The sequence below is a fragment of the Mesocricetus auratus genome, unplaced genomic scaffold (genome assembly GCF_017639785.1).
Source record: "Mesocricetus auratus isolate SY011 unplaced genomic scaffold, BCM_Maur_2.0 Super-Scaffold_100055, whole genome shotgun sequence".
NCBI lineage: Eukaryota > Metazoa > Chordata > Mammalia > Rodentia > Cricetidae > Mesocricetus > Mesocricetus auratus.
In genome coordinates this window covers 891,631-909,183 of record NW_024429232.1, presented here as the reverse complement: position 1 = coordinate 909,183, position 17,553 = coordinate 891,631, and the positions used below count along the sequence as shown (strand labels likewise).

General features: G+C 49.6%; 1 protein-coding gene across 8 annotated transcripts in view; it reads left to right on the top strand.

Moving 5' to 3' along the window:
- The window catches only part of Trappc9 (trafficking protein particle complex subunit 9), a 456,271-nt gene that overhangs the window by 364,126 nt on the left and 74,592 nt on the right, over positions 1 to 17,553 (top strand). The window contains exon 23 of one of the 8 annotated variants that reach the window (XM_040736322.1): positions 5,256 to 5,461. The exons of the other annotated variants lie outside the window; for them this stretch is intronic. Within the exon in view, the coding sequence (XP_040592256.1) occupies positions 5,256 to 5,446 (191 nt within the window). The 3' untranslated portion in view covers positions 5,447 to 5,461. Of the gene's footprint in view, positions 1 to 5,255; positions 5,462 to 17,553 lie in introns of those variants that run through there. 8 annotated transcript variants of the gene reach the window in all.

Below are 17,553 nucleotides of genomic sequence, written 5' to 3'. Positions count from 1 at the left end.
CCTGAGCAGTGAGAATCCTTAGTGAAGGTTCCATGGCCACTTTAAAAGGAACAGGTCATTGTTTAGTAGTAACTAACTCTAACCCTAACCCTAACCCTCTAAGTAGTACGTATCCTAACTACTTGGCAGGGAGTGAGGGCTTTGTGTAGAGAGCTTCAGTAACCTCAGGAACTGCAGGGGGCTCAGCAGGTACTGTCTTGTCTCCCTTGGCTCTTAACAGCTGGGAGGGAGCAAATTAGCACAGTCCTTTCTTCCCCAAATCTTGACCTCTTAATGGTATTACTTTGTGATTGTTCTCTGTTCTCAGAGTAGAAAGCAAAAGAAAAATCCAGAAAGTTTAGGTAAAGAAAAACATTCTCTCTTATCCCCAAACAACCTCTATTTCAGTTTTGTACATTCCCAAGTCATTTCATGATTCCCCGGTTTTAATTTTGTTTATATAAATGACTATGCCATCATTGTACTTTCCTATCCTTTTTCAAGCTTGACAAAAACATAAACAGTTCCTACATTATAAACAAGCCTTACACATATTGTTAAAGGCTGAGCTATTCATCAAATGGGGGGAAGATAATTTAATACTTGTTCTGTTGGTAAACATGGAGATCACTCAAAATGTTTTCCCCGATAAGATAAAAGTCACATGTCCCACTTTTAAGAGTCTTCTGTTTGGGAGTGTTGCAGCTTCAGTGTGGGTTTCTGGAAGTTGCTGGTGCTTTAGGAGGTTTTGGCAGAGAGCAAAGCTAAGCTATGGACTTTTGTCTGTGTTGGTGACAGCAGTGTCAGGCGCAGGCAGGCATGGTGTCACCACAGAGCCAGGAGACATGGGTTTTCATTCTGGCTCTGCCACTTCCCGGTGGTGAGTTACACATGACTTGGGCTGTTGGCCAGGTTCCTTGTGCCTCAGTTTCCTCATCTGTAATGCCAAAGGCACCACTATTCTGTGTGAGAGGAGTGCTGTCATCCCAGAGGAGAGAAGTCTCCTGACTAGTTCTGAGCAGGGGGCCACTGACTTGCTGTTCTTATCTTAGCTGTAGTGAATGCAGATGTCCCCAATTGTTTGCCTTACTCCTGGTGTGTGCTAGCTGCAGACTTGGACTGCAGGGCTTCATCTGCAGAGGAGCTGCAGCAAGACAAGACTCAGGGAAAGCAAGGCCACAGGCTGGACCAGACTCACAAGAGGACACTGAATTCAAAATGAGACTAGTGCTTCCAGGATGCTTTCTGTCTCAGTTCCTGGATCCATCCCTGCTTCCCTACCTCCCTCCCCTCTCTAACTCTCTCAGAGAGAGAGAGAGAGAGAGAGAGAGAGAGAGAGAGAGAGAGAGGGAGGGAGGGAGGGAGGGAGGGAGGGAGGGAGAGAGAGAGAGAGAGAGAGAGAGAGAGAGAGAGAGAGAGAGAGAGAGAGAGAGAGAGAGAGAGAGAGAGAGAGAGAGAGAAAGAGAGAGAATGCATATATTAATCCAGTCCTCTGTGTGGAGGAGGAGGACTGGGCCCATCTGAGGATCTTGTAGAAACCAGTATGCTGTCTGTCTGTCTATCCTGAAGACCATCATTAGGCATTTCCATAGATACCCAGTAGTGGTGACTAATAGGCTAAGCTATTTGCCACACTGATTGGAATGTCCCACTGCTGTGCCACCCACTAACTCCTCCTTCCACTGATTCTTGTCTTTGTAGAGCTCTCTGTGTCTTCTGAGATGCCAGTGATTGGTCTGTGTAGTCTCTCTGGGCCTGCAGGGAATACAGATTAGGGCTGCACTGCATTGCAAAAAGTGGGTATTTCCAGCTCTCCATCGTCAGACAGCGTCCCTGCAGACTCACGTGTGTGCTGAGCTCCGAGTTCTGCCCTGAGGGCAACAACTAGGAGCAGGGATACTTAGTGCCAGTCTAGGTAGCAGCAGACCCTGGGGATTTCAGGAGGGACACTACCCTGCCTTGCCTCAGAGAGCGTGGTGCACCTTCACATTTACAGATCACAGCTCCACATCCCAGCTCTTCCTCACACGCATTTCTCAATGCCAGCACAAATCTCCAAGGTCATCATTACTGTTCCTTCAAACAAACAGAAATAGACTCAGAGGGGGCTCGTTCTGCCTCAGATCATCTGGAGGGTATTGATTCCTGAGTTGATGGGCTCCTCTTGGCCTTCCATGAAAACCTATTGACCATTGCTCAAGAGTAGTAGGTGTCTCCGTGCGTGCTTGGAACCCATCCCTGTTTAGCAGACATCTTCTTTCTGATGGCGGTTGGGGACCCAGGTTGGTCCCCTAATTGACCACATGCCAGCGAATGCTAGCCAGGGAGCTGGCACAAAGGGCTCTGAAAGCAGCAAACAGAGGTAGAGCTGGAGCTGGATCCCCAGTGACCACGCTGAAAACGAGGCAGCAGGGTGCCGGCGACACACGGGCCCCACAGACACCAGCAGAATCATAGGCCTCCCTGGGAGCGGAGCACCTGAAGGTGGCTGTGGAGCCTTCTGCATCAGAATGGCTCACCTCCCCCCAAAAGCTGCTCTGCATTTAGCCAGCATCATGCCGAATCTGGGACCCAGGAGTTCCAGGCACTTCTAGCTTCTATCTCTGGTGTAACCCCCAGTTTCCCAGCCCTGCTTCATGAATGCTGGGTCTTGTTGCCACCCCATCTTCCCACTCACTTTTAGCTCAGCAATCTTGCATGGGCACATTTTCACATGGAGAGTAGTAGGGAGGAGGGGACCACAGCCATTCTGACTTGGTCACGCATCTCCCCTCCCCCTTACTTCTGTCCACTCTGCTCCCACCCACTGATTCTTATTGTTGCCTATATCTCTTTTATATTCTATGAACCCACAGCAGAGGGTGGGGACAGCCTATGTGCTATTGAGTAAATGGAAACAGCCTTCAGTACATATCCATTGATGAATAAAAGCATGCATGCATGTATGACTGACTAAATGACTGATTGAATGAATGAATGAACAAATGAGGCTGTAGTCCCTTCCTGGGGTGAAGGGCTGTGTTCTCACAGACCAGAACATATAGGGCTGTCCCTGCTGGTCTGTTCAGAGCAGCCTTCTCAAGCTGTCAGATACCATGGGGACAGATTTAATTGTAATGATAGCTTTTCTGGTTGCTCCTCATTGAGTTTCTTGTGCTGCTACCTAGTCACAGTGAACTCAAGGGGACTGAAACTGCTGGTCTGCATCGGTGCCAATTAGCACAGATAGAAATCCCATCCAGGTCTCTGTGGGTTTCTTGGTTCCTGAGTCTCACAGCACTCAGAGTCAGACAGAGCTCCTGTCCTCAACCCTGAGCCACTGGTGTTCCTCTTAGCATCCAGGGATACTGGCATTCTTATGCCTCCTGTTGCCTTACATCTACCCAAGCAAAGAGCTCAGGTAAAGGTGAATCTCTGTTGGTATAGAGTGTCTTTGTCCACAGCCGGCTGTGTAAGTAAATGACTTGCTTATCCAGGTATAAGACCCTTCCCAATGGCCAATATTTACTCTCCAGGACAAGGAAAGAAGCATGTTTCTTGCATTCTGCAGGCCACACTGGATACTTGGCATGCCCCTATTTACAGGTCTCCAGAGCAGGTTAGCTACTCTCATTTCAGATATGGAGCCTGGTACTCTTCTGTTTCCCAACCAGGAAGCCACAGAGGTAGCATTTGAACCAAACTCAGAACTTCAGCCTCTGTCATGTTGACCTAGGTGTGTTCTGTTTCTTAAATAAGAAAGCAAGTCTCAAGATATACGACACCCTAAAAATAAGTGATCGAGATTTCAGTCTTCCTCCAGTTTCCCCATTACTTCTTTACAAGATAAAAAAGACAGAACCTCTGGCACTTCTATTCTGCAAGGAAATTTATCTCTGTGGATTTCACAACCTTTTGAAACCCTTATAGTAGAGGACTCAGAGGGGAAAACATAGGCTCTGGATAAAGATAAGAATAATTGGATGGGATGTCTGGCTCCAGGTCAGCTGGACTTGCTGTAGCAGGGAGTGGAGGCTCTTGTTCTTGGACATGTCATGCAAGGACAGCAAAGCCTGGTGTGCTGAATGTCCAGTTGGGAAGCTCGTCAAGGAGAGCCACGAATCCACTGACCGTTGACAGTGATGGCATTAAACAGGGCCTCATGGGAAGCCTGTGTGGCTTATGCTCAGTTGAAAACCCCACAGAGCCTGGGGAGTTGGAGCTGTGAGTGAGATAATCAATCACCTTGTGATGAGGGACAGAGGGAGGGCAGCAGTTGGTTGGCTAGCTGGTGACAGCTGTCGGATTCATACCTCCTTCCCTCATGATAGCCAAGATGGCCCTGCCTTCTCAACCATCTGCCGTCAGGGGATTTCTTCTGATTGGCTTGTCTCCAGCTTCTACTGCAACCATCTCTCTGAGACTAATGGCTCTTCCTGGTCTCAGAGCCTGTATCAGCCCATCACCTAGGATGAATCTGAAAGCTGTAATCTGTGCCACCTACCCCCACCCCCAGGGTCCACGGGGCTGCTTTGAGCTTCTTCCCACCTAGATGGATCCCATCCATCCCCTCTGCACTGTCATCTGTCAGAGATATTCGTCCTCATCAGGCTTGTGACAGATCCGGCTGTGCTCAACATTCTGCCAGCCCCTAAGCCTTGAGGGCAGTTGCCACACTTTCTGCCCCATAGCCAGGCTCAGGGATGTGCTCAGACACACGTGTGAGTAGATAAGGTGGTCTGTGAGCCCCCCTCCTGGCCCCTGGTTTATAAAAGTGTTGTGGGATCCCAAGGAGACAGACACAGCCCCTCCACCGAAGCAAAGCCAGCTCTGTCTCCCCTCTTCCCTTCCCTGAGCTGTGAATCATTATCATCCTTGGGAAGCTCTTCCATGCCATCCTCACACTGGCTGACACCGTCTCTGCTTCCACAGGCCCTCCCTCCTGTCTATGCATTCTTCCGAATGTCTTGTTGAACTTCTATGGAGGAAGTGCTCTGAGCACAGCCCCAGGCTCGATTTTTGTCTCCCCACTTGACTTACTGAAGGAAGATGCCCATGTTATCTTTCTGGGTGACTGACTGTGCCAGATTGTCCTTGACCTGAAGGCTGCCCAGAGCCTTCAGATAACGTGACTGGGATGGCTTTTTCCATCACTGTTACCCAGTGGACACCCTGACATGTCCAGCCAGCTATGGGGCTTGTCCCAAACTCTCCTACGAGAAAATCAAATCCACACCTTCCAACTACCTTAGACAGGCTCCTTGACAGCCTGACACTATTTCCTTATGACTCTGCAGTAAAGTATCGGGATGTGACTTCCACAAGGAGAGAGGAAATGAATCAAGTCAGAGCTGCAGTCAAGGTGAGCATGCCCTCACTGAGGACATCAGGTGAGTGGTCAGGCCAGGTTTTTGTTGAAGCAGAAAAGCCATCAGAACACATGAGCATGAGTACAGGAACATGGCCAGAAGCGTCCACTCCTTTTTGACTGCTGGTACCACTTCCCTCATCCTGTAATGGACTCAGAAGGCAGCTGACATGGGTCCTGATTCCAGCTGTGAATGAATGTCTTGACCCGAGACCCAGAGACTGACTTGAGGATTCAGACTCCTTCTTACCTTTGATTGGAAGTGGTGCCCTTGACCTTACAGTATCTCTAGGGAGTTGGGCTTATCCTTAAGCCTTGGTGCCCTGTGTAGGAGAGATTGGGGCTCTGTACTGGTCTGTTGGAGCTGTGTCTAGACTTCACCAAAGGACAGTTTCTGCCTTTGGTGAGCACCCCAGTAGTACATGGGCCCTGCGCTTGAAAGTGGACCTGCTCAGAGTGTGCCTGCTGGTGGGATGCATGGATGGAGAGTGGAGCCCGTCTTGGTCCCGTGAGTGACAGGATCTCACTCACTGTCACCTCTGCCTCACTCAGGAGCACATCCTGCTTAGTACTCACATGAGGCAACAGGAATAGCCCTGGCTTCAAGACATAACATGTGTGTCCTGATTTTACCACAGGTACAGAGAAATCCCTAGCAGAGCAAGCATCCTCTGTCAGGTGTGTGGGGGCATTCCCATTCATTGCAGGCAGTACAGGGGCTTCACTCCCCGTGTTTCCCAAACTCCAGTACCCTCTTTCCTGATGTGGGATCAGGGGAACTCTAGGCCCTGGTTCTGTAAGTGCTCAAAACTGGTTCTGCTCATCACAGGGGAGACAGGGACAGGGTAGACCAGATGCTATTTAGCGTGAAAAGCCAAAAGAACCTGAGAAACCTTCATGGGTTTCCCCACTTCCTAGTGAATGCAGAAGAGTCTGTACCTTTTCTCTTGAGAAAGAAAGTCCAGTGCACTTTACTGGGACTTTTGGAGACATTTGCAACCCCAAAGTGTGTGCTGGAAGATGGCAGGAGGCCACTGTGTGTCTAATATGTGGTGACTAGGTAGTACACCCCAGAAGAACAGCCTGGGTGTTGCTTTGTCCTTATGTCGTACAAGCTGGAGAGGACACCTAGGAAGAGAGTCTCTGCATAGTGTGCTAGGAGGCTGGCAGCTTTGGGCAGGGTCAGTTCTTGACCTACGGGGCCTTATGCTCTTTGTCTGCTTCTGGTACTTCGAATATGTTACAGGGCAGGAAGCAAGGCTTGATGAGGACACTTAAAGCTCTGAAACTTGGAAAGAAACAGAGGGAAATGGCATGGGCTGGGTATCTGGAAGTGCTGGGGAACAGACCCTTCCTAGCTGGGGAGCCCTTAGAGAACCTGGTCCTTGAAGGAATGCCACATCCGGACTACTCTGAAGCCAGACCTTGAGTCTGACAGGGTACTTCAAAGACTTAGCCCCTGACCTTTCCTTTCCCAGGCAGCTCCTGACGAAGTCTGTCTCTCAGGGCCCAAGGTTGGCACTTCATCACTAGACAGCAGGGTGTAGGCAGGAGCTATGGAAAACAAAAAACAAAACAAAACAAAAAAAACCAGCTAAGAAGGTGTTTACTGTTGCCATCTTGGCAGAGGACATGCCCCTTAGTTTGAAAAGAGTTTCCAGGCCTTCCCAAGCAGGCCAGTGTGTAGGTCCTTGTGGGGTGGCAAGCATGCAGAGCACCTTCATTTCTGCCACAATAGATGCCCAGGAAGACCTGTGGCTCCAGCTTCTCTTGTCTTTGTTCTGTAACCTTTACCTTGAAAAAGCCTCAGTTTCTGAATCTGTAGAATGGACATGATCTTACTTTATGCCGCTGAGAAGAAATGACATAACCCCATGTGTGATATTTGGTTCTGGTGCCTGGGGAATGTTGTACTTGAAGAGAGCAGTATTATCAAGCTTGGGTCAGAGTTTCCTGGGGACCTAGTAGTAGTTTCTCTTTCTCTTTCCCAAAGCCAGCTTTGCCCAGACAGTAGAAGTACTGTGTCAACCCATTGTCCCTGAAGGTCTGTAGTACAGTGAACAGCCTAGATTTCTGTTTCTACAAGGGGTGGGGTTGGGTTTCACAGGGGAGCCTGAGGATCAGGCTTCAGCACACGGTACCCTTCTGGTCCCACAGTGGTGAGGGGCCTCCAGACTCAGACGCAGGCAACTTAGGTAAGTCAAATTCCCCTTCTGACTTGTGGCCAGCCAGCACCTACAGGCCAGCAGGCCAGCCTGGACATACTTGAAGTATGTCAGCTTGGCTGACTGCTAATGGCCTTGGAAGACAGGCCTTTTTCCTGGATCTGAGGCAGAATTCACAGGTGAGGTTGATGCTGGGTGGGCCGAAAGCAGATGGCACCCCACCTGTGGGGAGAGAGGGAAGGGAGGCTCCCAGGTCAAGGCAGTGAGGTGAGTTGCAGCTACAATGGGGGACAGAGAGGCACTTTAAGGGACAGTCTGAGACGGTGATTGCGATCCCCAGGCCAGCACTCTGGGTCACAGGGTCCTCACTGAGGCCCGTGCTTCTCCGTGGCAGGTGGGGTCACAAGCTCCTCATAACTGAGCTAGCAAGTCAAGGCAGCCCCCCCTTCCCTGCTCAGCACTCGCCTTTCTTCCTAGGAGCGGCCCCAAGGGTGCTTTCCAATCCCAGGACGGCTGTCCCGTCTGCATCTGCTTCTGTCCTGTGCTCCAGAGTGCCCATCCCTCCTCTGTGTCCTCTAGTGTTCTACTCCTTGGTATCAGGAGTGAGAGAGAGCCCTGTCTCTTCTCTGCCTGTTGCTGAGCAGAGTCAGATATGGACAACACCCCAAAAAGAAAGAATTGAGGGAATAAACAACCACTGGGGCTCAGGAATAAGTGCGTGAATATTTGAGGGAAACTACTGAAATATTCTATGTCTACCCTCACCATTTTGCCCATGCTTTCTTTCTCTCAACTGCCTGTCTGTCCACCACCAGGTATTTTCTGGCAGGTGACAGACTTTGACGTGGGTAGGAATGAGTGCCAACAGCAAGCCTGTCCATGTGCAGAGGGGCTGTTCTAGCTACAGCTATCCTTGTGATGGAAACACAGGACTTCACTGCCCATGGCAGGTGGGGTCCTTTGCTGTTGACCTGTGTCCCAGTGGAACCCAGGAGATGAGACATGGAGGAGTGTGACTACAACGTATTTCCAAGAGCATTTTGTGTCTAGTGACTAAGCAGAGTGATCCTGGCACTGGGGCCTACAGTAGCCTGGATGTCACTTGGTCCCTTTTGTGTGTCTTATACATGGGTTGGGACAGAAGTAGAGGGAGAGTGTGGTCTGACAGGGCTGGTTCTTGACCTCACGTTGTCTATTCTGGTGCTTCAGCTATGCTAGAGAGTGTGACTTGGTAAGGTCAGACCCAAAGGCCATCTTATCTCTTCCGATCCTAGTTCTCTGAGGCTCTCTTCTGGGAAACACAGATGTCTTTGTGAACCAGGCCTCTGAGAGGGTAGAGAGTAGGGGCTCCATCCTCACTTCCAGAACTGCTGGTCATAGGTTGGCTCTGAGCTGTCCAGGTGTAGCTGGTGTGTCCAGAGAAGAGGCACATGCTTGCTGATGTCAGTGGTTCTCTTGGTTGATGTTGGTGGTTCAGCTGATAGTCATCATTTCCAGTTTTGGGCCCCTGCCCCTGAAGGGTTCTCTTTAGGTCGGGAGTGGGTCCCAGACTTGTGTCTGCACACCTGTGTGCTTCTCAGTACCTTATGCACCCCTGCATCTCATGTCTTGGAGTATAGCATGATCCACAATGTGCTGCTGGTGTCAGTGACACTTGTAAGGGGCAGACTGTGAGATTCGGACACAGGAGGTGGCTCTAGATTCAGCAAGTGGCACTGTGCCACACCGAGGCTGTGTGGGAGCTATCAGAGTCTCAAACAGCAGGCCTGGCGAGCCCAGGTGCTCATCTGTCTCTGTTTTCCATTTCACTCCCGTCAGTTTAAGGTTATCTGGGCCTGTTCTATTTTTGAGTTGTGTCAGATCCTGGCCTGGCTTTTTGCTCCAGGGTGGGCCTGGTTGTCTCCTGTGGATACATGTGATGGAGGCTCTCTCCTTCCTCCTAGACAGGAACAAAAATTAGTTCATGATAGATATGTCTGCCTCAGGAGCCCATGTGACAGTTGTAAATGAAGACCATTGATCACACTACAAAAGGTACCAAAGGCTGGCACCCCACCAGACCTTGTTTCAAGTTGAGAAGGTAGATAGCCAGGCAGAAGTGATTTCTCGGGGTGTCTGCAAGTCAGCATGCATCCCAGGTGCGTTTTCGGAAGTTCAATACTAGCTCCTGTGTCCACTTGGCACCCTCTTTGTTAAGCTCCTTGGTTATCCTATCACTGTTGCAGGTTTAGACCCAACTAGGAGTGACTATCCACAAGTGTGAGACCAGGAGAGGAGAGCTTGTGGCGTGTGTGTGTGTGTGTGTGTGTGTGTGTGTGTGTGTGTGTGTGTGTGTGTGTGTTTATGACAATGGTGCCATACCCTGGATGAGCGTAATGCTGAACACTCCTTATAGAGTAGTCACTATGACTGCTGCTTATCTTTGGCCTCCTACTGAGGCTCAGTGGTCTTGCAATCCTACCCCATTACTCCCCCTTCCCCCCTCCCCCCTGCTGACTCCAGAAGCACACAGCAGGGACAGAGGGATCCAGGTCTCTTGTGGGTGACTTGAAATGCTCCCTTTTGCTGAGGCCCTGTGCTGAGTTGTCACTGCAGGCCACAACAGAGTGTGCCTACCAGACTTGGGCCCGGGAGCAACTCTTAGTCCACACCCGCAAAGCTATTGTTAGTGTGGTGTCTGTGAGCTGAAGCTGGGAGTGAAGTCATTCCTGCAGATTCTAACTCAGGGTGAGGTCTGCAGTTCTTGATGTTCCAAAGTCACACGAGAAGAGGAAAAAGCTCCAGAGTGTTGGCTGAGGTATCGGTGCCATGGAGCCCTCATAAAACCTTCCTGGGGCCTGGAAATCTGTTGGAAAGTGATGAGTTTCTTCCTAAACTGTGCTCACATGCAAAGCAAACATAGTCAGATGCACTCACTGTCCTGGCTCCCCTGTTGTGTTTGGTCAGATGTTGCAGTGAACCAGCTGCCTCTGACACATCTTTTATATATTATAGGTGCATACAGTTACAGGTATACACACATGAATGTGTGATTATTGTATGCATGTAATGTAGACAGCATCAAATATTACATCTATTTATTTATTCATAAATGAAAATTAAAAATCCCCCAAGTTCAATTAGCAGTCCTCTGTGTCCTCTGTCATGTGAGCCATCATGGTCCTCAGGCTCCCACCTATAAGGAGACTTCTGCCTATCCCTCCCTCAGTCCTCAGAATGGCACGAGGTTCCATGCACCGCCTCCCCATAATGCAGGCCTCACTCTCACAGGCTCCTTTCTGACTATCACTGGCTTAGAAGAAAGCACTTACGATACTTTGGGGGTTTAGATTTGCTTTTGTGGGGAATTGAGGTGTTGTCTCCAGCAAGCATTTCCTGAGTGCAACCTCAGGGACAGCCTTTGCCTCCCTGGCACCTTGCAGGCAGCCATCTTTGTTACAGACCCTCTCAGAATGCCTGAGGAAAACATAGCCTGTTTCTTAACCAAAAGCCACTACTCCATACCTGGATACAGTCCAGCCAGCTTACTCTAGGCAACTGTGCTGCTTACAGCCTAATGACTCTCAGTCTCTTTTGGATGCCAGCTCAGTTAACAATGAAGTCATTATGTGAACCACCACTTGTGTGCCAAAGATGACCAAGTGTAAATATTTCCAACAAAGTCCACAGAAAGTCCTTTTTCTTCCTGACCCATTTCCTCACCAAGTACTCCTTTTTGGTCACCTGGTGCTACCCAACCTTTCCGAACTGCATCCTGTGGCATCCCTCTGCCTAGCCTTTCTCTGCAGGACCAATAGCTGTGCACAGCAAGACCAGAGTCCTGCCTCCTAGGACACATTTTCCAGGAAATCTGCCACTCATGTGCCACCTTTACATGGTGTCTGGAGCGAAGATGAGGAGGGATCAGCCCCATTTGTGGGCAAGCTGAGCTCCCGAGTTCCTGCAGAAAGCAGAACAGGCTTGTGAAAAGAGGATGAATCGGGGAACCATACGTGCTTAGGTTCAAGTCAGGTCAAGTTCAGATGCTGTCTGGGATTCCCTGGCTATGGCACAGTGCTTCCGCTCAGATGGGACTTTGTTCATGTCTCTCTTCAGAGCTTATCACATTCCTACACAAGTTCCTGTGCCATCCAAGAAGCCAGGCTCTGGATAGGCACCAGTCAAGTGTCCAGGACACCATCAGCTGGCTGGAGCCAAGAATGGGCATTTCCTCCACGATCACTTCTAGAAGCTCCCCATGGAGGTCTGTCTGTGGAGTGCTGTAAATTGTCTCAGAGCATGATGTCTTTCAAACTCAGTTTTGTGGGATGGCTCTTGGCATGCGATAAACCTTCATAAGAAAGATAAGTGGGAAGGTAGAGCCTATAGCTGGATGGCTGGATGGACTGGTACACAGTTGAGTTGGATAGGTGAAGAGTTGGGTAAGCGAAGTAGAACGAATAGATGTGTGGGTGACTGGTAAAGGTGTAGATGCAGTTTGCCTTTGAGGATGGATGAATGATTTCATTGGGTGATTCACTGACATAGCAAAGTGCCTCCCTAAAATTATACAATGCAGACTTTTCATGTATTTTGGCATGTGCTTTCTCTTGGTGACTTGTGACTAGAATGTTGTTATAGGTGACTCACTTTTTTCTAGGACAAAAGTGGTCTGGAACTGCAAATCACTGGGATAGCTTGGAGCTCCTGTCTCCCTGAGGGGCACTGGGTTTGGGACTAAGCAGGAAGAGTTCAAACAGTGGGTCAGGAGTGTGGGACTCTAATGGTGGCTGGCTTAGCTGCCTGAGTAGCCAAGCTAGCTACTGTAGAACTAATTGACTAATATCACACACAGGGGAGGACAGAGTGCTTTCCTAGCATTTGGGAGGCCCTGGGTTCAATCCCAGCACCACAGTTAACCTCAGCATCATCATTGATAGTAATCCCCACTGTGATGGGTACTCAGTACCAGTCATGTCCATCTTTGGACTTGACAATACGGTGTTGTCATTTCCAAGGCTCATACTCATGAACCATGAGATGGAGTTAGTAAAAAAGATAACAATTAAAAACCAACCTCCATAACATGTTAAATTTATGGTTTTGTTGGGCCACTATCATAGCTGTCCTTAGCCCTATGCAGCCCCTGGCACAGGCTTCAGGGGTGTCAGTGTCTGTTTCACTCACATGGGTGTTCTCAGCCCTGCATCCTCGTCTGTAATGTGTAGCTGGTGAGGAAGCAGGTGCCAGAGCATTTGGGTGATGGTTTGGTCTCTGAAGAGGATGGGGAAGGACCTCAGGGATCTGGTTTGACTACCAGGAAAGAGCAGAAAGGTCCTAGGAGGACCATGAAAATGAGAGTATTCAAGCCATCTTCTGGACAAGGTCCCAGAACCTCCAGGATAGTGGTCATTGGTGTCAAGCCAGATGAGGCAAGCTGGAACAGCAGATGGCTGAGATATGTCTCAACAGGGTGACCCGGAAAAGCTACCTCACCTCCTAGCCTGTTTCACGCTCCGGAAGGAGCCTGCTGGTTCTGCCTCAGGGACTGTGAAAGTCATCAAAGCAGAGGCCGCACAGCATGTAGCATAGCTCCAGAAATGTTCACCCTCTTGGTGTCACCCTGATGATACTATTTGCATATGTACATGCTGGGATGTAGCCCAGAACACATGCGTGATCCACCAGACAGCTGTAAACATCACCCGTCTGTGGCAAATAGTCACTGTCTGTGTCTCCTGACATCGCAGAAATCCCTGTTGCCGTGATAGGAAATGCAATGAAGCCTTGAAGCAGAGGAGGACAGCGTAGCACTTCAGGGCTTACAGAGCTCAGGACACAGTGACACTCTTCAGAGAAGAGCTGCATGGTCCAGGGTCTAAGAGGACAGCTAGCACCATCATGTGACTTAGGCTGAAGGGGCCAGCTGCTGTGATTCTCTGAAACAGGAGGCCTCTCGTTGCCCATGCTGTATACTGTGAACTGACCAAGCAGAAGCTTTCTGGAGAATTTCACTCAGTTTCTGATATCTATAGGACACTGTGTGCCAGACAAATCTGCCTCTGCACTTGCCCTCACAGCCTGTCTAGACAGTGAACCCGCAGTGTGGCTTTGGCTAGTGAAGTGACATCACCCAGCATCAGGGGAGCCAAGAAGCCACCAGGGGAAGCTGCCAAGGCAAAACAGAGAGGAAACACAGTGCTCTCAGACTGGAGCACGCGGCGCACAGCCCTGGGATTTCTTTTAAGCACTGTAATTCATCTAAGTATATAGGTTTCTATTTCTGGGTCTGGGAAATAAACATATATATGCATATTTATATGGAGAGTGGTATCTATACAGTTTTATGCTATATATAGAAAATGATCCAACTTGAGCTCTGTGCACACAAATTTTTTTGCATGTATGTTTATATACAACCATAGATCTGTGCATATTCCTGAGAATGTGTCCTGGTTCACATTACAGAATGATGAATGGTCTCATGGGTTGCTCATGGCCACCATCAGCCCCTTTACAGTGTGTACATGTGTGTGTGTGTGTGTGAAGAAAATTATTCTTTTGCATACATATGCTTCATTAGTCTTCTGTAATCATTGAAGAAGCAGTATGTACTTCAGGGTTGGGGGACAGGAAATGATGCTTTCTTTGTAGGGTGCGTGGCAGCTTGCAGATGAGTGAACAGTGCAGCAGTCCCCATGGATGAGCACTATGGACCAGCAAGGCTGCCCGCTAGCCATATAGCTGCAGGGTGTCTTGGCCCTGTAGGCTCAGCTGTTGGGCCATAAACTATTATCCATTACTACATTACTTATCTCATGCTCCTCTGTACTCCTTGCTACCCCAACATCTTCCAAGACAGCCATTAGAGTGAGTATCATCTAAGAGAGACAATAACACCCTAACATATGGCCTGGGTAAGTGGTCAGGAACCATTCACCAGACCCAAGTCCAGGTTTCCAGGATCCCAGAACCCTGGTCACTGATACAGGGCACACACCTTTCCCTGGAAGAGGTCCAAGATACTTTTGGGAGGTAGATATGGTGTCTTCCCTTTGAGGCAGGGTTGGCTCATTCGTCCCATCTTGTTAGGATAGCGGGATTGATATGCTGCTTCCAGGAGTCCAAGTGTGCTTGCACATGAACTTCCTTCTGGCTGAGCTAACAAAATGCCTCTGTCCCTTGCCCATAGTGTGTGGGGGTGTGTGCATCTCTCCCATTCATTGTCAGCTCGTGCCCCTTGTTTTGTGAGCATGTGGCATTGCCATCTCAGGAACTTTAATTTCCTTCCCCACTTAGCATATGGCAGGTTAGTGTTCCATGTTCTTGGTTCAACACTTTGTCCTGCAAGTGCTGTGTCATGCCGATTCCCGGGCTCGCACCCTCCCTCTCTCCCCATTCTTCTTGCACTTCAGGACTCTGTGGGACTGGAAGCCACACATCCAGATCCTGCCACACAGCTGCCTTGTGACAAGCACCACTGAACAAGTGACCAAAGGAAAGCATGTTCTGATTGACCGCACAGAGCTTGCTAATGACTTTGGGTGATAAAGAGAACTATTGATCTGAAGTGACATTCATTGGACAGACCACCCAGATCACCGAACTCCTGTGCCAGGCTGCATACTCTGCTCACCGTTGGCAGGGCACAGCAGGTGGCAGCAGCAAAGGCTGAGGAGAATGAGGATGGCTTTGCTTGGGGTGCCGTTCAGTGCTCACCTGTGAGACCGTCCATTGCTGTGGTCCCACTGTCACATTTGTGAGCATGGGGCAGCTTCTGATATGGCTAGTGTTTATTGACACATACTAATGGGAACTTAGCAAAGCACTTACGTTTTCTTTCAGAGACCGTCAAAACAGGTGCCTATCTAAATAGTTTACAGATGCTTGTCTTCATTTGTTTATTCCCCAAATAATTCACTGTGTTCATGTGGTCTTCAGGGCATTCACCCCAGCCCACTGGGTCATGTTTGGTGAGTTCTGCAGACTGGCCCTGGGCCGCTGATACGAGAGCCTCCTTCCTTGCTGCAGAATGCGGAGCTCAATTCAAGTTAGGATTGATGATGACCTTGACGTCTGTAAGGAGGCTGAGCCCAAGCCAGCCCAGCCATCAGTTCTTCAGGACCCTCAACAGCCTGCTGCGACAACCTCTCTGTAGCTGCCGGCTTCTGGGGCCTAGCGTTTTGAAGCACTTCTTCACTGTCCTCGTGAAGTTCAAGCCCCCCCTACCTCAGCTACTTCCTGGTGGCCTCTGTTGCCACTTTGCATTTGTCTCATCTCTAACTCCCTGGCCCCTCCTCTCTTTGCAGTCCTTTGCCCTTGGTTTGCTGCCTCCTGGGTTAGCATTTCTTCACCATTCTGCCTGTCTGTTTGGGGTTCCATGGGATTGGAAGCCACATCCCAGATGCTGGCTCACAAGTGTCTTATATGGTGCCTCCCGTTGCAACCCCAGCAGGAAGCCTTCCCAGATGCCTCAGGGCTTCCCAGTCTGCCTTTCCTCCTCAGCTGGAGACTTTCTGGCTTCATTTGCCAATCCAAGGGTGGCTGTGGGAGCAAAAGGTCACATCTTGTTGATTAGGGTTAACTTTGGCTACAAGTAGCTGAAAACTCAAAACAATGGTGACTTCAGTACAGTGCATAGGCCAAAGCTGGTATGACCTGCCCCAAGCTGGGGTTCAGGATTTGTTCATATCCTACCCCTTGGCCGTGCATCGCTCTTGGAGTCTAAGACACTGTGTACCAGGTGCTGTAAAGAATCAGAGAAGAGGCTATTTCATGCCAGGTCTGAGGGAACATCCCGGGCCCTGCAACCCATCCTTGTGTTCCATTGGCCCAATGAAGTTAGTGTGCTACACTGATCTTCAGCCACAGCCAGAAGATGCGGGCTTTATTGATACAACCCGATAAATATTGGGATTCCACAATCTTATAGGGAAGTCTGGCCACTAGGAAGTCTGCCACTACATTTGCAAGCTCTGATGGAATGCCATGCAACTGACCAGAGCCTGGCAGGATAGACAGGAGCAAACAGAAAAGGGGCATCATTGTTCAGTCCCTGTCAGTTAGCCCCCTGTCACCAGTCCTACTGTACAGGGAGGAAAAGAGGCATAACCTGCCAGGCCATGGGACAGTACATGGAGAGCCTCTCTTATTTCAAAGCACCACCCTTCTAGAGAAGCTTGATGTTAACCAAAGAAAATGTGCCCAGACAGGAGAAGGCTGCCAGGAAGTGGGGTAGGACGGGGGTACCTGGCCCTGGCAATAGGAAGCAGACTGACAGCAGTGGACAGCTGGGACTTACCCACACACCTGGCCAGCAGCCTCCATAGCTACTCAGAGATGTGAGCATCCCCGTAATCCAGATGGTGGCTCTGAGAAAGCAGGGAAAAGCCCTCATCTGGGTGAATGAGGAAGCCTTGCCTTTCACAAAGTTAAGGATAATTTCTTCTCTGAGAACCATTCTTCAGAAAACTTATTCTAATTTGCAGTCAGGCCTGAAGCCTGAGGGTCTAGCTCTCCCCTCCTCCCTTCTTTCCTTCTTTAACTTCAAGTATGAGCTGTGGAGTTTGTGGTTAGTGGGAAAATGCAGGCCAGGCCTCCAAGCAGCCCTCCCCCACTCCTCCCACAGAGATCTGCAGCACACAATCCGTCCTCCTGGTTTGGAGATGTAATTTTTTTTTCATGTCTTGCCTTTCTGGAAAATTAATGGTCCCTCCATTTTTCACAGAAAGAACAATGAAGGAGTGTCTTGATGGGATGGAAATACTCCATCGTTCTCTCTCATCTGATGACATGTTTAAAATCCAATTATTTTAGGTAGAGAGGAAATGGGGGGGGCAGCCAGGTTGAGCCATCCCTCGCTCTGCCCAGTGCTCTGCAGGGAGACTTGCAACCTGGTCTTATGTAATGCCCATGACACCCAGATGCAACAACAGTTGTCATACTTTGCATGTGTGCAAAAGAAGGCTAGTAGAGGCTCTCTTTTAGTCAGTGGCATTTCTGATATGTGGGCCTCTTATGTAGAAGGGGGCCCGAAGCTTCAGAGGGTGGGCTGGAGGCAGGTCTCTTTGGGAAACTATCCCC